The sequence below is a fragment of the Petaurus breviceps genome, unplaced genomic scaffold (genome assembly GCF_028583685.1).
Source record: "Petaurus breviceps papuanus isolate PSGF00001 unplaced genomic scaffold, PetGlider_PUasm1.0 138, whole genome shotgun sequence".
In the NCBI taxonomy this organism is placed as follows: domain Eukaryota; kingdom Metazoa; phylum Chordata; class Mammalia; order Diprotodontia; family Petauridae; genus Petaurus; species Petaurus breviceps.
Genome location: NW_027185694.1, coordinates 31,901,511 through 31,927,397, shown reverse-complemented (window position 1 = coordinate 31,927,397; position 25,887 = coordinate 31,901,511). Strand labels below are relative to the sequence as shown.

Below are 25,887 nucleotides of genomic sequence, written 5' to 3'. Positions count from 1 at the left end.
ATAAATCTGCCCCTAAAGCTATTATTACTTTAGTAAGCATTAATAAAAATATCCTCCACAGACCACTCTTCCCCTTTCTCATTCCTATCCCATATTCCTCTGAAGAGCTGGGAGTTTCATGGGTGGGAAACATTGCATATATTTTTTGATTCTTTCAAAGTATTGATTGGTTTTGCTGACTGTTCATTTTTTCTTGTTCTCAAAAGATATTACTTTGATTTTTAGGATTATGCTGGAAGGTAAGATCCTTGAAAATGGGGATTCATTTTTTGTCTTTGTATCCTAAGTGACTAGTACAGTGCCTTACACATAGTAAGATCTTAATAAATGCTAATTCATTGATTGAATGAGCTGAAAGGGGAGTGGTGCCCCAACAGAATCAGCAAAATTTGGAAGAGAAGTCTTTTTTTGGAGGAAAGGTAATGAGCTTTGCTATGGACACAAAGAGCTTGAAATGCCTTCAGGACATGTAGTTTTAATTACCCATTAGGAAATTGGTAATATAAGATTAGAGCTCAGGAAAGAGACTAGGTCCAGATATACAAATCAGGGAGTCATTTGAACAGAGATGATAATTAAATGCATATGAGCTGATGAGGTACCAAGTAAGAGTATATACAGAAAGAAAAGGAGGACCAGGACAGAGAAATAGGAATATCAACATATATGGACAGCAATCCAGCAAGCAAAACTGAGAGGTAGCAATAAGACAAGAAGGAGAAGCGAGATTGAGTACTGTCATAAACAAACAAAAAACCAGAGGACAGAGTATCCACCTGGAGGAAAAGATAGTTAATGATGTCAAATGCTACAGAGAGGGACTGAATAGGGACTGAGAAAAGGTTACCAAAATTGTCAATTAAAACATCAGTGGTATCTCTGGAGAAGGACTTTAATTGAAGTATAAAGTCAGATTGCAAAGAGTTAAGAACTGAGTAGAGAAGTAGTAGTGGCAACAAGAATAAGCAGCTTTTTCTAAGAATTTACCTGTGAAAGGGAAGAGAGGTATAGGATAACAGTGTAAGGGGCAAATAGGTCAATTGTTGTTGTTATTTAAGGATGGGGAAAACCAAGGCATGTTTATAAACAGTAAGAAAAGAGCTAGTAGAAAGGGAGAGATTAAAGACAGGCCACGGATTGGACAAGATTGTAGGGGCATTCTGCCAAATATGGGAAGAGATGGCATAAAAGATATACACAGAGGCACTGGACTTAGAGAGAAAGGCTAACTTGTCATCAGAAACAGGAGTAGTGGAGACAATGGAGGATGAAGTAAAGAGGAGAGAGGAGGTGAGAGGAGAAGCTCATTTTGAATGTTTCTCTATGAAAGTATTCATTCAAATAGAGGCTGGATAACTGTTGATAAGAGTTACTGAAGGATTGGAATAGGCAGTTAGACTAAATGGTTTCTAAGGCCCCTTCCAAGATTCTGTATCTATAAATGTTATGATCAACAGGCTGAAGAATCAAGTCAAGAACTATTAATTCTCTCCATATACCAAATTCATTCATTGTAATACTCCTCAGAACCTAGTTTATGGTTTTTAAAGGCTCAGTTCACATGGCTGCACCTGAACATTCTACTGAGTACATACACATACTGTACCTGTCAACATGAAAACGATTCAGGAGCAGGAGAATTGAGTGTTGCTGGGCTCCAGTTGGTAATCGAATAACGTGAGACTGCATTGTAATAAGACCATTTCTGTTCAATATTTTTCTGTGGTAGTGAAGTTTCCCTGCATCAACCCTTGAGGAAAATGTAGAAACAATAGGTAATAATTAAATCAAATACACATTTATAGAAATGCCTTCATGCAGAGCACCGGGCTAGCTGCTAGGGAAGATATAAAGTTAAGACTGTCTTCCTGACATCCAGGAGCTAATAATCTAGACACCAATGTAGGTAACTTTATTTTACAAAAAATACATTAGAAAACAAAATAAATGCACCTTGGATAAGGAGTGTGGCAGAATAGGAAACAAATCTTTGTATCAAATTTCTCTGAGAAGTGTTTGGCATCCAAATTATACAAGCAATTAACATATATATAGCGAGATACACATATGTGTATATGCGTATATAATAAACTATCAAAATCACTAATAAGAGAAATACATCAAAACAGCCCTGAAGTAAAGTTTTACCTCATACCCTGGAAACTGTCAAAGATGATAAAAGATGAGACTAGTCAATGCTGGAGGGGATGTGGGAAGATAGGCTCACTAGTATATTGTTGGTAAAGGTTGTGAATCAGTACAACCATTTTGGAAAGTAATATGGAATAAAGTAAAGTGCCTAAAATATTCATATCATTTGACCCAGAGATTCCACTACTATGTTTATACATCAAGGAAGTCACTGATAAGAAGAGAGTTCCCCAAATCTTCATAGCAGCACTTTTTGTGATAGTAAAGAAGTAGAAATAAAAGTAAATGCCCAGTGACTGGGGAACAGGTAAACAAATGCCAGTAGATAAATGTAATGGAATATTACTGTGCTTTTAAGATATGATGATTATGATGAACGCAAAGAAGCATGGAAAGATCTATATGAACTGATACTGAAAGAAGCAAAGGCAAGAAAACAAAACACACAATGACTACAACGACATGAAAGAAAGAACCACCGAAAAAAGAATTAAAAATGAATGCTGCAAAATTACAAATGAGAAGCATGGCTCCATAGAAGAGAGACAAGATATACCCATCCTAAACCTTCACAGGCTGGTCCACAAAGTATGTTATGCCACACATATTTTGAGACTTTTCCAATATAATGATAACTTTTGCTAGTTCTTTCTTTTTTTGTTTCTTTCCTTCTTCCTTCCAAAACATTATATGAAATGGCTCTCTGGAAGAGGCAGTGGTGAAAATTTTGCTTATAATAAAATCCCATCAGTAAAAATTAAAAAAATAAAATTCACTTGCGGCCAAGTGGTGCAGTGAATAGAGCACTGGCCCCGGAGTCAGGAGGACCTGAGTTCAAATCTGACCTTAGACACTTAACACTTACTAGCCATTTGACCTGGGACAAGTCACTTAACCCCAATTGCCCTATATTCCCCCCTCCAAAAAGCAAAATAAAATAAATACACTACAGAATTATGAAACAAAGTGATATGTGAGATCTGAGGTTGCTGACCAGGGCAATCAAGGACGACTTCCTGAAGGAAGCAGCATTTGAGCTAGATTTTTAAAAAAAATTTAAAGAATAGGAAGTAATTCAATAGGTAAAGTAGGGAAGAGAAAATGTTTCAGGCATGTTTTGGTCATAGCTTTCATTCCAAATTATGTTTAAAATTTCACAGAAATTATATATATATATATATATATATATGTCCTTGACATTTATCATCAGTGAGGACAATGTATATATATTTGTCATTTCCACAGTTGGCCAATTTCCAACTACAATTCCTATACAACTTGTTCAGAAAGGAGGATAAGAGTGGTGTGGGAACAGAGATCCTTTAGGAACTCATACTCTCTGGTTGTAGAGAAGGCAGTGGAAGATGTATAGGTTCTAATGTGCCTATGTGGGGATTATGAAAAGGAATTTGGGGGCCTGAGGATAGGACAAAAATCACTACAGAATCACATATTTAGAGTAGGAAGGGACCAAAGAGGTCATCTAGCCCAATTCCACCACCTTTCCCATTTCCCCCAAGGAAATATTCCAACATAACATCGGACTCAAAGTGAGTAAGAGACCAGTCATAAAGCTCTTGCATTTGGTTTTTAAATAAACCCAATGGGTTTTTTTCCTTTTAAAATCAGGTTTCTGCTGATGCAGAACAATAAATCCTCTCACTTACTTGAAAGCACTGCTGTGAAGATCCCTCTGAAGTTCGCCTTGCCATCTTGCTCGGCCTAACCTCTCCAAAATACAGTAGGAGAAGTCTGGAAGTTTTAAATCAGGATCTCCTTCCAAGCCTATTAAGGCCCTGTAACGCATATCCTGTGAGGCAACGATGATCAGTTTCTTCCCCCATCTGTAAATCAAAAACAACCAACAAAGGGAAGAAGAGTTAAAGTTTTTAAAGTATGTTTTGGGAGTTATTAAAAATGCTCATCTCTATCTGTGTTGTGTAGATGGCACAATTTTCCATTTTAACTGTTTTCGACTTTTTATTACAAGAACATGACACTCAAACAATCAGCTAAGCTTCCAGAGTCTCTCCCCTTATGTTAACATAATTTAAGCTATTAAGCTTAATTTGCTTAAAACTGAACTATGACTTTTGGAACAACCTGTATATATTACGCTGTCTCTCTATGCCAGAAAACAAGAGCTTCTGCTAACTTAGAAAAAAAAATCCTTTTATGTGACAATAACTTATTATTCCTGATCTTTTTGAAGATCACAAATTCAATAGCAGTACTAATTCCTTACTTTAGGTTTCACAGTTGCAACTTCAGTCTTTACTAATGCACCTTGGCACAAATGTAAAACCACCAACTTCAACTTAGAAACTATTACCCTAAAACTTAATGCCACATAAGAAGATTGTACCTACTCTGCCCAGTCTCTTAAATCATCTGAGAGCATCATTTTGCTGAATGAATAAGAGTTTTACCAAGAGCACATGTATATGTATAACTTAAAAAACGGCCTGGATAATCTTCTGATCCTGAATAAGAAAATCTTCTGGTAATTTACTTATTCCTACTCTGTCTGCCTTATGTCCCACTACCTAACCCATAAATTGCAGCCCTTTATGTTTACTGTCCCTAACTGGCTGCCATGACTAAAATCCCTCCCCACTTTCTAACTGATCTTCCACATGGCTGCCAAACTGATATTCTTAAAGCACAGGTCTTACCATGGTATTCTCTTGCTCCAAAAACTATAATGGCTCCCTATTGCTTCTAGGATCAAATAAAAATTCCTCTATCTGGTATTTAAAGCCCTTTATAACTTGGTCCTCACCATGCATGTTCTCTACCTTTAGGATAGGTAAATTTGCCTCTGCTCTATTCCTCTGAAACACTTCATCTTCCATATCAAAGCCTTTGCACTGGCCATGCCCCAAGCCTGGAATATATTCTTTTATCTTTGTCTTGCTGAATCTTTAGGTTCCTCCAAAGCTCAGGTAAAGCTTTATCTTCTACCTGAAGCCTTTTCGGATGCCTAGAGTTGCTAGCGAGCCCTCCCTCTACTTGAAGTCACCTTATATTTATTTGGTAGACACTTTATGTGCCTTTACATGCTATTTCCCCCAAAAGAATGTCAGCTCCTTGAGGACAAGGACTATTTTCCTTTTGTCTTTTTGCATTCTTAGGACCTGACATAGAAGGAGCTTAATAAATCCTTGTTGGCTGATTCATGCCCCACCCCTGTCTCAGTCTCTTCACCCACAGCATCTACCCCTCAGGACTTAGTTTTTCTTTCTTCCTATGTTGGATTTGCTTGTTTCTTCCTCCTCAAGACTCTTCCCAAGCAAGAAGCACAAACCTCATCGTCACATGTGACTCAATCTAACAATTATGCTATCCTTCACTTACATATTTATCAGTGGCTTATAAATACTCATATATATTTAATAGCACACTGCTTATTCTTTCTCTATTACTTACTGGTTTTAAGTTACATAAATCTTTGAAGGAACTGCACATTTTATTGATTTGTACCCCCAAACCTATTACCATAGGGCCTATAAAAACTGTGGCACTCAATAAATGTTCACTGAGTTGGAAAACATAAGAAGCTTGAGAGAAAGATATGGGTGGGGAAGAGGATTGTTGAGTGGGTTGGGGGGGGGGGTCATTTTTATTGCCTAGATTTGATTATTAGCCTTTGGTAGGCTAATTTGAATGCTTTTCCTCAGTAACCATTTAGTAATTCAATAGCTACTGCTAAACACAATTTTTTCATTCACTGATGAAAAAAGAGGAATGCACTGGGAATCCTCTGGCTTAGTCCTGGCTCTTCCATTAGTTTATCTCATGACCCCAAGCATATCACTTTTCTCTGAGTCTTAGGGTTCCTGGTTATAACATGAGGGAGTCTGGTCAAAATGATTTCTAAGTCCCTTTTCTGCTCCAACATCCTGCAGTGCTGTAACATACTTCAGTTATATAATACTAGAGTCACACAAGGTACTGCAAGCATGGGGAACAGGAGCTGAATGACTAGACTGGTGAGGGTGGCTATATGAGCCTTTGGAGGCCTCTTCAGCTCAAACATATTGCCATGTGTGAGGGCTGTCTCTACTCTATCCTGTTTCACTAAGATGTTAGTGTTGGGAGAGGCTGTGGAAAGATAAGTACACCATTGGTGGAGTTGTGAATTAGTTCAATTTTCCGGAAAGCTATTTGGAATTAAGGGTAGCTAGGTGACACTATGGATAAAGCACTGGGCCTGGAGTCAGGAAGACCTGAGTTAAAATCCAGCCTCAGACACTTACTAACTGTGGGACCCAGGGCAAGTCACTTAACCCTGTTTGCCTCAGTTCCTCATCTGTAAAATAAACTGGAGAAGAAAAGGACAAACCACTCTAATATCTCTGCTAATATCTCTATAAATATATCTATTATATATTTATATAATATATAAATGCTTATTTCCACACCTTCTCCCTTTCTATTCTTCGGAATCCTAATATTTTCAAGGGTCACAAAGTCAGATAAAACAGTCAAACACATGGCCTAGGCATGAATATGTTCTGTTTTATTGGTTTAAAGAAGAGAAAGAAAAGGAAAAAGGAATATACAAGGGAAGAAATGAGGAAGGAGGAAAAGAACATACTAATTCACATAAAAGAGTTTTGAAAGAATAATATACAAACGTAAAGTACATCCATTACTGACTACAATATAATCAACAGAAATAAGGAGAACAAGGAGGATTATTTACACAATCACAATGACACAAGAAAGAAAAGATCATCAATGAAACATTTATTATTTTTTTAAAAGGAAGAGAGCAGAAGATTTGAAGGAGGATAAGCAGGATAAGACAGGTAAGTCTGTTAAAAAAAAATATATATATGTATATATGTGTGTATGAATATATAAAAATATAAATATGTGTGTATATGGGTAGGCATAATATATGTGTGTGTGTATATATATATATACATATACACACATACATATACATTTTTTTTAACAGATAAACTATGTGTAGTATGATTCTGATTTTCTCTTATATGGAAAAAAAAAGGCTTTCCTGATACTCCTGTTAGTACTCTTTGTCTTATTTATCCGGATATGATGAATTCTCTTTAACTTGGTTGTTCACAATTACTCTTCAAACAATATTGCTGTTACTTTATACATTGTTCTCTTGGTTCTGCTCACTTCACTTTTCATTATTTCAGGCAATCCCTTCCATGTTTTTCTAAAATCAACCAGCTTATAATTTCTTACAGCACAGTTGTATTCTATCGTAATCATATACCACAACTTGTTTAGCCATTCCCCAATTCATGGGCATCCCCTCAATTTCCAGTTCTTTGCCACCACAAGGAGAGTTATTTTAAATGTTATAGAACATACACAGGTTCTTTCCTTTTTTCTCAATCACGTTGGGAAACAGAACTAAAGTGGTATTGCTGAGTCAAAGGGGATACATTGTTTTATACTCTTTGGGCATAATGCCAGATAGCTCTCCAAACTGGTTGAATCAGTTCACAAATTTTTCCACATCCCCTCCAACCTTTGTCATTTTCCCCTTTATTATTTTATCCAATTTGACAGATGATATCTCAAAGTTGTTTTAATTTGCATTTCTCTAATCAATAGTGATTTAGAACATTTTTTCATGACTATATATAGTTTTGATTTCTTCATCAAAAAACTGCCTGTTCATATCCTTTGACCATTTTATTCAATTGGGGAATGACTTATATTCTTGTAAATTTGACACAGTTCTCTACATATTTGAGATATGAGACCTTTACCTGAGAAACTGTCTAGATGTTTGCTAAACTGAACTGTTAAAAAAAATCTGAGGCAGTAGTGAATTACTGGCCAACTATATATCCAGTTCAAGAATTTGCTTTTTAAATGAAGACATGTTCACAGTGTCAAGACTTCCTTGTAACAAAAATGAGCAAACCCCCCAGGATTAAAAGACAGCAGAAAAGCTTACCTCTCATAAGCTTCCATTACTGTACAACGGGGCTGCAAAGATTCTGTCCTAATCTGATCAGTAACATCTATCCTCTTATCAAAATATTGACATGAGCCCTGTATGCCATCCTTATTGTCCAAGATCATATGAATGGGATAAACATCTTCCAAAGGGACTGGGTCTCTTCTTGATTCCAGGATTCCAGTTTCAAAGTCAATTTCTTCATACCTAAAATGAAAACAAAAATAATAAGGCACGCTGATCTTCAGAAAATGAACTCTCAACATTTTCTACTGATTCTCCAAAGGAGAACAAGTAGATCTATCAATCAATAAGCAACTGTTATAGTGTGTTAAGTGCTAGGGAATACAAAGATAAAATAGGCCTTATTCTCAAGAAATGTATATTCTACCAATGCAGGCAACATTTATATAAGCATATGCAAAATAAATGCAGTCATTTAAAGAAGCAGGACACTAACAACTGGAGGCATCAGTAAGGCTTTTCTGTATAAGGTGCTTGAGTTCAATCTGGAATGAAGAGAGACAAGGCAAAGGTGAAAGAGTGTACTCCAAGAATGGGAAATGGCAAACATGAAGGCATGGATATGGAGAACAGAGTGTAATGTGTAAGGAACAGGAAAGGCCAGTTTGGCTGGACTATATAGAGTAGGAAAGGAATTAGCACACAATGAGGCTGGAAAGATAGCTCATGCTCATCACTGTGGAGTTGAGTAGGGGAATGATATGGTCATGACATGACCATGACCATGACCATGGTAAGAAAAATCATTTTGGCAGCTATGTGGAAGACTGGAGTGGGGAGAGACTGTTGCCTATAAGGTGCTGTCTATGTGAATAATAAGAAGTGGATGAATGGAAGATATGTAGTGGAAGTAGAAATGACAATTGATTGTACACATGTGGTGAGTGACTGAGAACACTGAGATGAACCTGGGAGTCAGGAAAGTTAATGGCGCCCTAGACAGATAGAGAAATAGGGAAATTTGAATGAGGGGTGGATTTGGAGCAAAAGATACTGAGATGTTTTTATTGTGAGATGTCTCTGGGATATCCAGTTAGAAATATTCAATAGGCAATTAGTAAAGTAGAATTAGAGCTCAGAAAAGACTCAGCTGCACATAAAGATCTGGGCATCACTTGAATAAAGAAGATAAAGTTAGATTACTCAATTTTCCATGTAGCTTTAGGTACAGATCATTTTCAGAGGCAAGGATACTCCAGCAGAAACCACCTCTCTATCCTAGTAGCCAACACAGTGATTTACATAAATTGGGTGCTTAATCAATGCTTGTTTAATTTAGCTGAATCCTGTACTCCATCTCCAACTCACTAGGATTATCCAGAGCACAGTATTTCTTATCTGCCTTCAAAGTTTCTCCCTTAGATCTGGATCAACTTGGTTCATTTTAGTCCTTTTTGACCAAACTACCTCCTTACTATTTTCTCCCCCAAACCCTGTGCCTCCCAAGCTCCCTCACAGTATCCCATCTACCAGGTTACCGATCTCCTTTAAAGCTTTCCCAGATTCTTCTTTTGCCTGTATTTCTCACTATACTATCATCCATTCACAGTATTTTGGCTGGCACCTCTATGCTGAAAAGCAGCACAGTAGAAAGAGAATTGTACTTAAAGTCACATGATCCAAGTTGGAATCCTTGTTCTGCTAGTTTAGTGCCTGTGTGACCATCACTTCTCTGATCTGAGCCTCTGCTTCCTCAGGTAGGGACTGATAATATTTGTATTACCTACTCTACCAGTGTCATAAGGAAAGCACTTTGTAAACCTTAAAGGATTATATAAATGTTAGCTATTTTGCTAATGTTTTCCAGTCTATAAAGAAAAGTCAGTAACTAAGTGTGTTTTCATTTCCCCCCAGATATCTCTTATATTTCTCTCCTTTGGCACCTTTACCTTGAAATCATTAAGTACTAAAGCATAAACTGATATAATTTTGAGAAGTTTGTTTTTTAATAAAATCTTTCTACTTGTCCTCTATAAAAAACAAAAACAAACTGACACATCAGCAATTGTCACTCTGGTAAATCAATTTATTTATGCTTGTAAAGAGTAACATAAGGGACAGTGGCCAAGCATGACATGAAGTTATGTTTCTAAGTTTCTCTCAGAACATGGTGAAACTAACTCTGACAAGCCTTTATATGCTTCTCCAAGAATAATCTGTGAGCTCTCCTGCCATTCAGCTTCAATTTTTCAATGGTTTTATCTAAAGCAAAAATGTCAATATATAAGTGGTTCGATTTTTCTAGTGGTGTATCAGTTTATTAACTAAATCACTGGACAGGTATCTCATTTTAAGAGTACTAATACTTAAATTAATGTTTGCAGACAATCTAAAAACTGTCATTCTTAGAATCAAAAGCAAATAAGGGTACAAGACGATTATATATTCTTATCTATGTCATGGATTTCCATTGTTCAATGGCCAACATTCTGCAAAAAAGGAGTTCTCTGAATTTAGCTAGGTTTGTTTCTCACACAGTTCTCAAAAAGTCAGCAATGATCTTTAACCAACCAAATAAATGTATAGTAGCTAAGTAGTGCAGTGCACAGATTGTGAGAACTGGAGACAGAAGACTCAAGTTCAAATCTTGCCTCTGATACCTACTAGTTGTATAATCCTGGATGAATAACTTCACCTCTCTTGGCCTCCATTCATCTACAAAACAGGGATAATAAAAGTACCTTTCTCACAATCAAATGAAATAACAAGTGCTTTGCAAACCTTAAAGCACTATGCAAATGCTATTATTATTAAATCTCATAATCCTTTCATCCTTTTCAACCTGTTCTTTTTGACATTGCTGTCTGCCCTCTCCTAGATACCACTTCCACAGGTTGTGACAATGCTCTTTCTGAGGTGGCCTTCTACCTGACTGGCTACTCTTATGCTATTTCTCCTTTGCTGGCTTATCATCCATATTATATCCCCTAACTCTGAGTATTCCCCAAGGTTTTGTTCTAGGTCTTCTTCCTAACATTTTCTGTGTCATGGACCCCACTGACAGTCTGGTGAAACCTACGAACCTCTGCTCACAAAGTTTATAAATGCATATAACAAAGCATATAAGATAACAAAGGAAGTCAATTACATGGACATAGCGTTATACATTTTTTAAAAAATTCACGGACCCCAGAAAGTCCTAATTTTCTTGATAATCTTATCAATTCCTATGGGTTTAATTTTCATCTCTATGCAAATGACTCAGATATATCCGTATCAATGTAGATAGATACAGTCCTATTCTCTCTGCTGGCTCCAGTTCTACATCACCAAGTGCCTAATGGATATTTTAAACTTGACATTCTACAGACATCTCAAACTCAACACTTAGAAAACTGAATGAACTCACTATTTTTTTCCCCAAACCTTTCTTCCTAACTTCCCTCTTTTTATCAAAGGATTACCATCTTTCTAACCTCCCAGGTTCATAATGTTGATATTATCCTGGATTCCTTACTCTCCCTCAATTCTCAATCCACATATCTAATCAGGAGCCAAATTTTGTCATTTCTATTTTTATAACATCTCTCATATCTGACTTGTTCTCTCCATTCCCACAGCTGCCTCCTTAGTCCAGGTCCTTACCACCACCTTATAGATTACTGCATCATTTCCGGTCCATTCTACATACTGCTGCCAAAATTATTTTTCTCAAGTAGAGACCTGTCCATGTCACTACACTATTCAATCAACTCCAAATAAAAACTCTTTGGTTTAGCTCTTAAAGTCCTGCACAAGGTGGCCCCAACTTATCTTTCCAGACTTACTGGACATTAATTACTATACTACCCCTTGTACTCAGTGATCGTGCCAAACTCTCCCCTTCTTTGTTCCTTTGATCGGATTCTCCACCTCTAATTTCCATACAACTCTTGGGCAAATAAACTCTGTGTAGTTCTGATTCCTCATTTATAAAACATGGGAGTAATAATGCTTTTGATATTATTATATTTTATATAGCTATGGTGAGACTCCTCTGTAATACCATATTTAAAATTGCCTATAAGCCTCAAAGCATCTTATATGGCACATAACTACTATTGCTGTTGTTTTGCTTGTTTCATTTCCTTTTTCTTCTTCTTTGAGGGTCTTTGGTTGCTCTCCTTTACTGTTTTGTTTATTTTTAATTTAGAATATTATCTGTCCATCTAGAGTGGCAACTCAGGATTTGAGCTTATGAACTCTGCTCTCATGCCAAAGTGTCATCCACCTCATTTCTTGAATTCAAGATCTATAGGCACGAGGCTTCTATGGTGTCTTCAAGTCTTTGACTGCTTTCAATTCTAAAGAATGAACCATATTTTTTTCATTCACCCTAAAAGTCTACTATGACGCCATTTCTTGGTGCTGAGGTGATGCTGGGTCCTCAAAGGCTATTACTCAAGCACAGGCTCTGGCAAGATCTTCCAGGCTGGCAAAATTTCAAGCACTGTATAATCCCAACAGATTTTTTCTATTAATAAGCAATCAACAAGTATTTATAAGGTGCATACTATGTGCCAAGCACTGTGCCAGGAGCTGGAGATACAAGTGCAAGTAAATAAATAATCCCTAGTTGCAAGGAACTTATATTCTAATGAACAAGCCCATGTGTATATACACGTTATCACATACACAGTATGTACATTATACACACATATAAAATACGTACATGCATACGCACACAAACAGAAAGAAATACAAATATAAACAAAGTATTTATATACAAGGTAGTTTGGGAAGGAAGGCACTCACAGTTGGGAGTTCCTATAAACGACGGTCAAATTCAAACCCAGGCTTTCCTGATTCCAAGAATAATACCATACATATAGCCACACTGACATTCCAAAATAACAGATCCAGATTAAAATACCCAGAAGAGAAATCACCAGAGGGCAGAGAAAATTAATTTTAACAATGACCTAAGAAATGAAGTTGGACCTAGCACAAAACATCAAATTGAGTCATACACATTTTAAATGAAATAAAGGAGAATTTGGCATTGTTAAAGAAAAATATGATTTTTTGTAATGGGAGAACTATTGTTGTTAAAAAGATAGCAAGACAAAAATAACAAAAACCAACAGCATAGAAAATAGTGGAAAATATAAATGAAAGATAGAAATCAATGGGGGAAAGTCTCAAAATGAAAAGCCAAACTGGTAGATGGGGTAGTAAATGCCACAAAACATGATAAAAAGATAACTAAACTGAAAAAAGTTTTGGAACTTTTATAAGCAAGGATGACAAAATTAAAACAGAGAAACAGTCTGAGAATAATCAGATTATATGAAAAACATGGAACCTACTCAAGACTATTTCCCCAAACTATGAAGATCAAAGAATTCATCACATGCCCTCAGATCAGGATAACAAAATCTCAGAGTGAGATGGGACAGAAGTCTTTAAAGAATAGATGAGATAATTCATAGCTCTTAAGAATCCTTTACATGACATGCCAGACAAGTAGTCTTTCCAAACTTTGTTTAAAGAACTCTAATTCCACTTTTCAAAAGTTTTAATTGTGAAAAGCTTTTCCTTAACCATTATATGTAAATATCTTTAAAATTATAGGGCTAAGTCAACTACTCTAGAAATGGGAATTAGTTACGTGAGTGTATGTCAGAGTGTTTGAATGTGTAAACAGATAGATATTTGTACCGTGTTTCCCCGATAATAAGACACTGTCTTATTAATTTTTTTGGAAAGAAAAACACCAGAGGGCTTATTTTCAGGGGAGGGCTTATGTTGTTCTGCCTTAGTTCTCTTCCACGGCACTGCTCTCAATGGCGCCAGCAAGCAAATCACTGGGGAAGAACAGGATGACGCGCTCACTGCTGCAGTTCTGATTGGATGCAGCTCGGAGCGCGGGCGTTTCACGGGTTACAGGAGAAGATGGTGCATAAAGAGGGTACCGTAATGTAGCATGTAGTGCAGGAGATCACCTTCACTACAGTAGTAATCTCAATAGGGCTTATTTTCGAGGAATCTTACACAGTAAGGGGAGGGCTTATTTTCAGGATAGGTCTTATTATTGGGGAAACACGGTAATGGGAATGCAAATTTGGAAGATCTTCACTGCCCCTAGGCTAAAGTGCACCTGAAGCCCAGGGTGGGAGGCTTGTTTTTCAGTAGATACTTTTTGATTGGCCAGTGGGTCAATAAGGTTGTTACATTCTCTGAGCCAGGAGAAGGCTATATAAGCCCTGATGTGAGGCTTTGTTTTGGGGGCTCACTTTGAGAAGTGTTCTGTGATTTGATATGGATTCTGGGAAGCCGTTGTCTGGAGCCCCCCCTCCCTTTGAAAAACCCAGATGTTGAAACCCAGATGTTGATTGGGTATGGATGTAATGGCTGGACAGTTTGGAAAGCTGTCTACTTGATCTGTTTCTGTCTTGATAATTCTGCCTGTATACTTTGAAGTTCGGGGTGCTGACCTTTTTCCCCTGAACAAGGTAAACGATACATGGTCTGACTGATTAAAGTAAGCTTGTTAACCCATTTTGAGTTGCTTTCCTTTATCAAAGCAGATCCAAGAACCTGTATGGGCAGCAAACCCTGAGGACGCTTGGGGTGCTTGCCGCTACAATATTCAAACTTTGTACTTGGATCTTGAAGATTGTGGGTGGCTATCAAAGTCACAAGGTTGGGGATCAGACTAAAATTAGGAGTTATAGAAATTATTTCAGGTAAATTAGGTATTGAGTTAAAAAGGATTAAAATAAATGAGCAAGGCAATATGATCATTAAGGAATCACTGACAGCTAAACAATATAAAAGTAATTATATATAGACTTAATGGTATAGGAACTAAAAATTTTAAGGTAAAGTTTGCTAAATTACAAAAAATGGATAGAAAAATATTAATGGTGGGAGAACTCAATATTCTACTTTCAGTAAATATAAGTTGAACTATATAAAATCTCAAACTTTTAGAATTGAACAGATCCTGAAAAAAATAGATTTTAATAAATATATGAAGAGAACTCAATTGGCTCATTAGAGAATTTATTTTTCATTCAGACAGAATATTTACAAAAATTGATCACATTCTAGGGTACATAGAACATAAATGAAGAAAAGCAGAAATCATTATAGACTATAGAGCAATTAGAATAGTAATTAGTAAAGGAAATATGAACGAAAATGCGGATTAAACTGAAAACAAAAAAATTTATTGGCTTAAGAATGACTAGGTCAAAGGCAAATTTAAGCAGACAATATGAATTATATTGAAAGAGCAATTATGATATACCAAAATTTATGTAATATAGCAAAAGCAATTTTAGAGGCAAATTTACTTCCCTGAATGTTTATACCAATAAAAGGGTAAAAATCTAATAGGCTGTTATTTGCAGTTTTTAGAACAAAAAAACCAACAAATTAGTACAACCAAAATAAGCACAAGAGTTCATTAAAAATTTAAAAAGCAACAAAACTGAAAATTAAAGATGTTAACAACACCAAAAGAAACAAAGCTGTTTTTCAAAGGCCAATAAAATTGATAACATATTAGCCAAGTTAATTTTTAAAAGAGGGAATAAAATTAAGCTACTGAAACAAAAACATGGGAGAAATAGCAATGAAAAATAAAGAAATAATGAGAATCATTAAAGAATATTACAAATAGTGATATGACAAAACTGAGCATGTAAAAGAAGGTTGAATACCTACAAAAATACAGTCAAATTAATAAACCAAGGAATAGATAACCCAAATAAACATCAGAAAGAATAATAGAATAAACTATTAATGAGCTGAATGCTTAAAAAAAAATCAGAACTAGATGGATTCATAAGTGAATTCTAACAAATAGAGGATAATTAATTCCTGACACATAAACCATTTTCCAAAAGAAATATTCAAGTCTATTTAATTCTATAAGACATATTCTTCCAATCTTCACACCAGGAAAGGCTAAGGTGGTAGAGACAATATAAGCTAATATTATTAATGAGTATTTGTGGTGGGAGCTTGCTACATAGACTGGGCTAGTTTTTCTTTAAAAGGCAAAAGAGTATTGGGGCAGCCAGGTGGCTCAGTGAGAATGAGCACTGGCCCCAGAGTCGGGATGACCTGGGCTCTGATACTTAGCACCACACCCAGAAATAACTGGCCATGTAACCTTGAGCAAGTTACTTAACCCTGATTGCTTTAAAAAACAAACAAACAAAGGCAAAAGAGTACAACCTGAGTCACTAATATGATTGCTCAACCAATTAGCTGTGGCCTATACCTCTCCTGAGCATGGACCCAACCAGATTAAAATGTCACTGAGAAATACACCTGATATACATATGTGTGTAGGTATGTATGTAGGTAGGTATATATGCATGTATTTTAATCCATAGGAACTGATGAGATCACCAAGTGAAGTAGCATAGAGAAAACAGAGAAGATGGCCAGGGATAGAACCTGTGTGACCCTGGGTAAGTCATCTAATTGCTCAAGTGACATTCTCTTAAGAATGGGTTACGGAGAAGAAACTAATGTACATGAATGAGTAGAGAAATTCCTGAACCAGGAGTTCGCTACAGTGATAAGAAACTAATGTACATGAATGAGTAGAGAAATTCCTGAACCAGGAGTTCGCTACAGTGATAAAACCATAGATCTTGTAAATAAATGGATGAATAAAGTAATAATTTAAACCCATGGGTGTTTTTGCTTAGCTTTAAATCAATTATTGCCCCTCCTAAATAGAACAAAGCATGGCTTCCAAATTAATGAGTCAATCAACATTTCTTATGAAGCATTTGATGCACTTGAATGACTACAAATTGTATGACTCCCATTAAAAACCACTAAGGAGCTCTTTCACATGTACTCTTTACAGGGATAACAAAATGTCATTTAGCCTTAAAAGTGCAAAACTCTTAATGTGGAACAAGGAAAAATAGACAATGAAGGCCTTGAATTTGAATCCGAAAGTAAAATTGAATGTGCAGAAATGGATAAAGGAGGCGCTTACAAAATAGTCTGGTATCCTCCAGGAAAAACACCTTGAGCATAAAGCTATAAAACTATCAGGGAGGATGTGGATGAACAGTTAAGGGACTTAATGTAGTCCTGAATTCAAGTTCAATGGAAAGAACATGTTTGAAATTAATACCCACAAATCCTAATGAACTTTCTGAACTATAAAACTGACCATACCAAATTGTATACAGAAGCTACTTTATTTTTTTTTATTTTTTAATTAATTTGTTTGTTTCCTTTTAGTTTACAGGATTCAATTCCACAATTCCTTGAGTTTCACATTTTGTCCCCCTCCTTTACCTCCCCCACATGGCGGCATATAGTCAAGTATAGGATCTGTAAATACTTTCACATTATACATTAGTCAGGTTATAAAGACAGATTGTATCAGATGGAATGAAAAATGGTAAAGAGGACATAAAACCAAACAAGAGAAGGAAAAAGATCAGGTATTTTGCTTCCACCTGGATATAAACTCAGTTCTTTCTCTGGATGCACATATTACAGAAGCTACTTTAACAGATACTTATCGACACTGATGCAGAGTGAAGTAAGCAGAACAATTTACATAATAACAACACTGTGAAGATGAACAACCTTGAAAGATTTCAGAACTCTGATCAGTGTAATGGCCAACCTTGATTCCAGAGGAACAGTGATGAAGCATAATAAATAAAAGTACAATGAAAGAGGTAATATCACATTTTAAAACTAAGTCAAAGGGACAACGAGGTGGCACAATGGATAAAGCATCAGCCCTAAAGTCAGAAGGACCTGAGTTCAAATTATGCCTCAACTAGCTGTGTGACCCTGGGCAAGTCACTTATCCCCAATTGCCTCCAAGAACCCCAAAACAAAAAATTAAGTCAATATATAGGGATCTTTATTTAGAGATTAGTGGCCCCCAATTTCTATTTGAATTTGATACCACTGATATAGATGATTCTCAGATTTATTAGTACAGCCCTAACCTCTCAGACAATAGCCAAAACCTAGGAATGTGACCCATGATTCCACAGAAAATGTAAACTACCTTGTGTAAATGTAAACAGCAAAAGAAGCTCCAACTACCCCATGGAGAACATGCACGTGACTATGGACCATTGTTGGCACTATGCTTTCTTTGTTCTGTTTCTATATAATACCTGGCTTGGCCTGGGGTTGATGAGGGAATTCAATTTACTTTGTCCTGCTGCTGCCCAAGACACCTGGTCTCTTGTGAGTAAACTCCCCCAAATAACCATAATAAAACCTATTAATAATCAAGCTGCCACGGACCCTGCTTTCTTCAGGATTTTCTTGGGTGGTATGCCACCCTAGAGTTGGCATAATTAGGGCAGATCTCTGCCCCCTTACATTTGGCATAGTTGGCAGGATAGTCTGCTTCTCTATAGATCTTGTGTCCTTACACCTTTCTTCTGACCTCCAGTCTCAAATCTTCAACTGTTTATTAGATATCTTGAAATAGATGGCCTACACACATCTTAAATACAACATGCTCAAAATGGAACTCATTTTCTTTTTATCCAAACCTTTCCCTCTTCCTAACTTTCTTATTACTGCCATATCACTGCCATATTACTGCAGTCACTCAGGCTCAAAACCTAGATGTCAGCCTCAATTCAGACACTTAGCACCCACCCAGAAACACCTGGCCGTGTAAGCTTGAGCAAGTTACTTAACCCCAATTGCTTAGGGGCGGCCAGGTGGCTCAGGCAGTAAGAGCACCGGCTCCAGTGTTGGGATGACCTGGAGAGCGAATCCCAGGCTCAGACACTCAGCACCACACCCAGAAATAACTGGCCGTGTAACCTTGAGCAAGTTACTTAACCCCGATTGCTTAAAAAAAAAAAATAATGAAGCATATTCAATTATGGTGCTTAAAAGGCAACAGTTTTTTATATTGTTAATAGATAAAATCTGTCAAAACACTGTCATCTTTAGTTCTGTCCTTTTATACTTTGATATATATTTTATAATGTACACAGTATATAAATGGAGTAGTGCATATTTATAATTTATTTTAAAATATACATTTATTGCAAGATTCATACTGAAATTTTTTTTTAAATGATAAATAGGTGCTCAAAAGTTTGGAGACTACTGCTTTAACTTATCAATGTCCTTTCTAAAATGTGGTATCCAGACTAAACATAATATTCCAAATATAACCTGACTAGGGTAGAGCACAGTGGAATCCTTGACACCATGCCCCTCCTAAAGTAATTTAAGATTGCATTAGCTTTTTATTTTTAGGCTGCCACATCATACAAGCTCACAAGCCACCAAAACGTCCAGATCTTTTTCTGACAAACTTCTAACTAATCATGCTTTCTACAACTATGTGGCACAGTGGATTGGAGTTAAAATCCATTTTCAGACACTTACTAGCTGTATGACCCTGGGCAAGTCATTTAACCTCTGTTAACTTTAGTTTCCTCATCTGCAAAACGGGGATGATAAACACACCTACCACCCAGAGATGTTGGGAGGAGAAAATATAATATTTGTAAAAGCACTTTGCAAAACTTTAAAGTGTTACATAAGTGAGGATGATAATATCTTGTTCCTATTGACTTTTTGAACCCAAATGAAAGACTTGAAATTAGGTTATGTTATATAAACTCCCCCCAAAATCCTTCTATCATGATATCTAAAAAATAAAATTGAGGGGTGAAGAATGTACTGGGAGAAAGAGGAAGGGAGAGGTAGAATAGGGTAAATTATCTCACATAAAAGAGGCAAGAAAAAGCTTTTACAGTGGAGGGGAAGAGGGTGAGAACCTTATTCTCACCAGAACTGGCTCAAAGAGGGAATAATACACATTCAATTGGATATAGAAATCTATCTTATCCTACAGGGGATAAGAAAAGGTGGGGAGGGAGGATAGAAGGGAGGAGGTAGTCAGAAGCAGAACACTTTTGAGGAGGGACAGGGTGAAAGGAGAGAGAACAGAGTAAGTGGGGAAGGGGGGAAGGGAGCCTAGGATGGAAGGAAATACAGTCAGCAATAGTAACTGTGAAAAAATTTTGAACTAAGTTTCTCTGATAAAGGCCTCATTTCTTGAACATATACAGAACTGAGTCAAATTTATACAAATAAGAGACATTCCCCAATTGATAAGTGATCAAAAGATATGACCAGTTTTCAAATGAAGTAATTAAAGTTATCTATAGCCATATGAAAAAATGCTCTAACTCATTATTGACTGGAGAAATGCAAATTGAAACAATCCTGAAGTACTACCTCATACCTATTAGATTGGCTGTTAGGACAGAAAGTTTAGGTGACAAATACTGAAGGGGATGTGGGTAAAATGAGACATTAATGCATTGCTGGTGGAGTTGTGAATTGATTAAACCATTCTGTAGAGCAATTTGGAACTATGTCCAAAGGGCTATAAAAACATGCATTCCCTTTGACTTAGCAATACTACTGTTAGATCTGTATCCCCAAAGAGATAAGAAACAAGAAGGAAAAGGTCCTATATGTACTAAAATATTTATAGCAGCTCATTTCTGGGGGCAAAGAATTAGAAATTGAGGGGCTGCCTATCAATTGGGGAATGGCTGAACAAATTGTGGTATATGATTATGATGTAATACTATTATATTGTATATTGAGCAGTATGCTATCAGGAAAACCTGGAAAGACTTGCATGGCCTGATAAAAAGTGAAAAGTACTATGTACAAAGTAACAGCAATATTGTAAGACGATCAGCTGTGAATGACTTAGCTATTCTCAGAAATACAATGATCCAAGAAACTCTGAAGGACTTAGGATGAAAAATGCTATCCATCTCAAGAGAAAGAACTGATGTTGTATAAATTACAGATTGAAGGATCCTTTTTTTTTTTAAGCAATCCGGGTTAAGTAACTTGCTCAAGGTTACACAGCCAGTTATTTCTGGGTGTGGTGCTGAGCATCTGAGCCCGGATTTGATCCAGGTCATCGCGACACTGGAGCTGGTGCTCTTACTCGCTGAGCCACCTGGCCGCCCCAAAGAAATTGGGGTTAAGTAACTTGCTCAAGGTTACATGGCCAGGTGTTTCTGGGTGGGTGCTAAGTGTCTGAGGCCGGGATTTGATCTCCAGGTCATCCCGACACTGGAGCTGGTGCTCTTACTCGCTGTGCTACCTGGCCGCCCCAGAAGGATCCTTTTTAAAATTTTATTTTTCTTGAGTGTTTTTTTTTTGTCTGTGTTTTCTTTCACAGCATGACTATTATGGATGTTTTGCATAACTACATATAGATAACCTATATTGAACTGCTTTCCTTTTCAATGGCGGGGGGGAGGGAAGAAAGGAGAGAATTTGAAACTTAAAGTTTTAAATATGAACATTAAAAATTGTTTTTACATATAACTGGGGAAAAATAAAAATAAAATTAGAATAAAAAAATCTTTTTTGTAACCCCCCCCAAGAAACCTTCCCTATTCCATAACATATTTACTTCCCTTTCCTCTTTAACTTACTATAGAACTAATAATCTGTATCAGCACTTAGCACAATGCCTGGCACCTAAGTATTTAATAAATATTTATTGACTTGACTACTTTCAAGTTAAATCCCCCATTATATTTCTCCTTTTAGTCTTTCTCAACTAGCTGTGAGATGTCATTTCTTTCTCTTCAATCAATAAGTACGGGTCTGGACAAACAGTGTGGCACTCAACCACTTATTGATATCACTCATTTCTTTCATATGAACTACCACCAACTTTGTTTAGACACTATATTATGTCAGTAGCCTTCTAATTGCTCTGCTTGCCTCCATTCTTCATCTATCAATCATTCTTGCATACCATAGTAAGAATATTCTTTCTAAAGTACAATTAAAACCATGTTGTCCTCCCCCCACCAAATTTGCAGTGTTTCCTTACTGTCTAAAGGATAAAGCTCTAACTCTTTTTTTTTTTTTAAAGCAATCAGTGTTAAGTAACTTGCTCAAGGTTACAAGGCCAGTTATTTCTGGGTATGGTGATAAGTATCTAAGCCCGGATTTGATCTCCAGGTCATTCTGACACTGGAGCAGGAGCTCTTACTTGCTGAGCCACCTGGCTGCCCCTAAGCAATTGGGGTTAAGTAACTTGCTCAAGGTTACATGGCCAGCTGTTTCTGGGTGTGGTGCTAAGTATCTCTGGAGCCGGTGCTCTTACTTGCTGTGCTACCTGGCCGCCCCAGCTCTAACTCTTTAGAACCCTAATCTCTGGTCTGACTCCAGTCTTTAGTCTTCCATTCAGGCCCTACACAACTGAGCCCCCAACCTACTTTTCTAGCCTGATTTCCTACTACTTTGGCCCCAATCAGATTGGGTAACTCAGTATACTTCAAACATGCCCTGTATTTTCTCCATTTCCCTATCTTTGCTCATTTTATTTCTTCTACCTTGAAAATCTTTTCCACCTACAAAATCCCTTTTAAAACTCCAAAACTAAGCTGATTATTTTCAGCCAGAAAAGACTATTCTTTCCATAAACTGAGCACTCTGTAACTCCTTTATGAAACTTAATACACTCTTTCTCCTACTAGAACTGTTTGTTTTAGGTTTCCTGAATGCCACCCCCTCCCTTCTTCTTCAGCAGACTCTTGCTACTGTTGTCTCCTCTCTTTCTAATCTACAGCCTCTTCTTAAGTTATTGCTTTCTTCCCCTACTGTTTTAAAATATGGCCAACTCTCCTCCACCCATAAAAAGCCTTCACTAAACCCTATCATTTTCTCAAGCCATGGTTTTTTCCCTTTCTCAGCCAAACTCCAAAAAAAGTTGTCTATACAAAAGTGTTTCCTTCATTCTCTCTCCTTTCACTTACTTCTCAATCCTTTGAAATCTGGTTTGTTTTCTTATTATTCTACTGAAAACTACTCTCCTCAAAGTGGCAAATAATCTCTTAATTGCCAAACCTGGTGGTTTCTCCTCTCTCCTGATCCTTCTACATCTCTTCTTCATTTGATACTCTTGACTACCTTTTTTTTCCCTTGATATTCTTTCCTCTGGGTTTCTGTGAATCTACTCTTTCCTTGTTTTCCCCTACCAGTCCAACCACTCCTCAGTCTCCTTTGCTGGCAAATTATACATATCATATTGCCTAACTGTGGGTCCCCATGATTCCACTCAGAACTTTCTTCTCTTCTGACAACCTCATTAGCTACTACGAGTTTAATAATTATCTCTATGCAGATGACTTTCAAATCTATAAATGCAGTCCCAATCTCCATCGCCTAATGGACATTTCAAATACCATCTCAAACTCAACACATATAAAACAGAATTCATTATCTGTAATGCCCCCTATCCCCACCCCATAATCCCCCTTCTCAACATTCCATTTCTGAGGAAAGTACCACAACTCTTTAGTCTCCACATCTGTAGCCTCAGTCTTATCCCTAATGTATCACTCTCCTTAAAAGCATATACCCAATCAGCTCCTAACTCTTTCCATTTCTACTTTCACAATATCTTTTGTATCTAACCCCTTTTCTCTATTCACTTACCCTGGTTCAGACCTTTGTTAACTCTTGCCTTGATTACTGTAAAGACCTACTAATTGCTCTCCTGGCCTCAAGTTTTTCCCCACTCCAACCCATGCTTCAAAAACTTGCCAAAGTGACCTCCCTTATGCACAGGTTTGACTATGTCACTGCCCTACCCTACTCAATAAATGATTTCCTATTGCCTCTAAGATAAAATATGAATTTTTTTTCTTGAACTTTTAAATTCCTTCACAACCTGTCCCCAAATACTCTCTCCAGCCTCTCCCTATACTACTCTCCTTTCAATTTGGTCCTTTTTCTGTTTTACCATATGGATACATTTCACCACTTGTCCCTGACCCTATGTACTTGGTTGTCTTCATGATAAGAATGTAATCCCTCCTCATTTCTAGAATTTATTTCTTCCTTCAAGATGTAGCTCACATAGCATCTTCTTCCAAACTTTTTCTGATCCTTCCCAACTACCCTCTCCCTAACTCACTTGTATCTAGTATGTATTCTCTTTATATTTATTCTATATAAGCTCCTAGAGAGTAGGGAATATTTCATTATGCTTGTATTCTCAATGCCAGCCCACAAGTGCTGAGAACACAGAAGGCACTTAATAAATGGTTGCTGATTGAAATGATGTCTTATTTCCCTTACTAGACTACAGTGTCGTAGGGGCTAGGGGAGAAGGAGGCAGGACCTTATTGATTTATGTGTCCTGTGCAACATCTGGCATAAAGCTGTGCACATTAGCAGGTACTTGATGAAACCACAACAGGGAGAGAGCTTAGAGCTCAGATGCCTTAGAACTAGAAGAGAATTTAGTGATCTTTTATTCTAAACTCATTTTAAACATGAATAAAATGAAGCTCAGAAAGGTTGAGTTGACTTGTTCAAGGTTACATATGTGGTATAGTAAGTGGCAAATCCAAAATTCAAATCTTAGTTCTCTGGCTACAACTTGACTGCATTTTCTATCATATGATACTGTGTCATCTCCTCATTTGATATTGGGGAAAATGGCATCTAAGCATGTGGAGTATTCAATTAAATACTTCAACAATATTAAGTGACTACTACATGCAAAACATAAACAAAGAAGAAAAGTTCTCTTTCCATTGTTTCCCAGAAGCTTAATTGAGGGGAAGAAATCGACACGTACAAACACATATAAAATACAAAATGAAGTGTGACGAGATAAAAGGAGAGTTCCAACAAAGTGCTCTAAGAAAGTCTGAGAAAGGAAAGAACACATTTTGCCAACAGGTATCAGGCCTGTTGGAGGAGGTGAGATCTGAGCTGAGACTTGAAAGACAAGAATGATTTTAATGAAATGAGAGCAGGGAGTATATTTCATGCATAGAGGATAGCAAAGCATCAAGTTGAAATTGGTGAACAGTCAGTAGCCTAATTGTGTTCGGAGTATAGAATGCTTGAAGGGGAAAGATACGAAATAAGCTCAAAAATGTAGATAGAAGGCAGAAGCACCTTAACTGTTGAGCATTTGTAATTTATGCTACAGGCAATCAGGAACCACTTAAATTTTTTGAACAGGGGAATGTTGTGGTCAGAATAGTTTGGCAGCTTCATGAAAGGCCATTTGATAAAAATTAAAGATTTTTAATAGAATAAATACCAGGAATATTATACACAGAGAGTCCTGGACTAGTATTCTTTTCCTGGTTCTGATATGTATTAGCTGTCTGACCTTTAGCAAGTAAGTCCTCCTATAAAATGAAAGGGTTGGACTTCAGATGACCTCTAAGAGTAATGTGATGTAGTGGAAAGTGCAACTGACCTGGAGTTAGGAGTACTAGTTCTGAGCACCAGTTCTATCAGAACCATTATTTTAAATTGCCACTTACCCTCTCTAGATTCTAAATTATTCATACAATCAACTCAATGTACTTAAATTTAATAAGCATCTACTATGTGCAGAGTACTGTACTGGGAACTGGAGGAGAAAAGATGTTTAGCTAAGACACACAATTTCCCTGCCCCTATTAAGTTACAAGAAGGTAGGGTGTTCTAAAACAATCCAGTTGGAATACATGATGTTGAACATCTCTTTTGGCTCTAACCATCTATAAATCTACAATTTCACCATTTCCAAATCCCAACTTAGGGTTCGGAATGAACCTGCAATATGAAGTAACCTAAAGTCTGGAAGGCTCCTCTTACTGAGCTCAAATCTAGCCTCTGACACTTAATAGCTGTGTGACCCTGGGCAAACCCTGTTTGCCTCACTTTCCTCATCTGTAAAATGAGCTGGAGAAGAAAATGGCAAAGTACTTCAGTATCTGTATCAGGAAAACCCCAAATGG

The 25,887-nt window shown here is 36.9% G+C and overlaps 1 protein-coding gene across 1 annotated transcript in view; it reads right to left on the bottom strand.

Moving 5' to 3' along the window:
* GTF3C1 (general transcription factor IIIC subunit 1) overlaps nucleotides 1–25,887 on the bottom strand; it is a 119,763-nt gene that overhangs the window by 93,243 nt on the left and 633 nt on the right. Inside the window, exons 2-4 of the mRNA XM_069064139.1 lie at nucleotides 8,099–8,308; nucleotides 3,819–3,995; nucleotides 1,607–1,750 (exon numbers count right to left, since the gene is read on the bottom strand). Of these exons, the coding sequence (XP_068920240.1) occupies nucleotides 1,607–1,750; nucleotides 3,819–3,995; nucleotides 8,099–8,308 (531 nt within the window). The remainder of the gene's footprint in view (nucleotides 1–1,606; nucleotides 1,751–3,818; nucleotides 3,996–8,098; nucleotides 8,309–25,887) is intronic.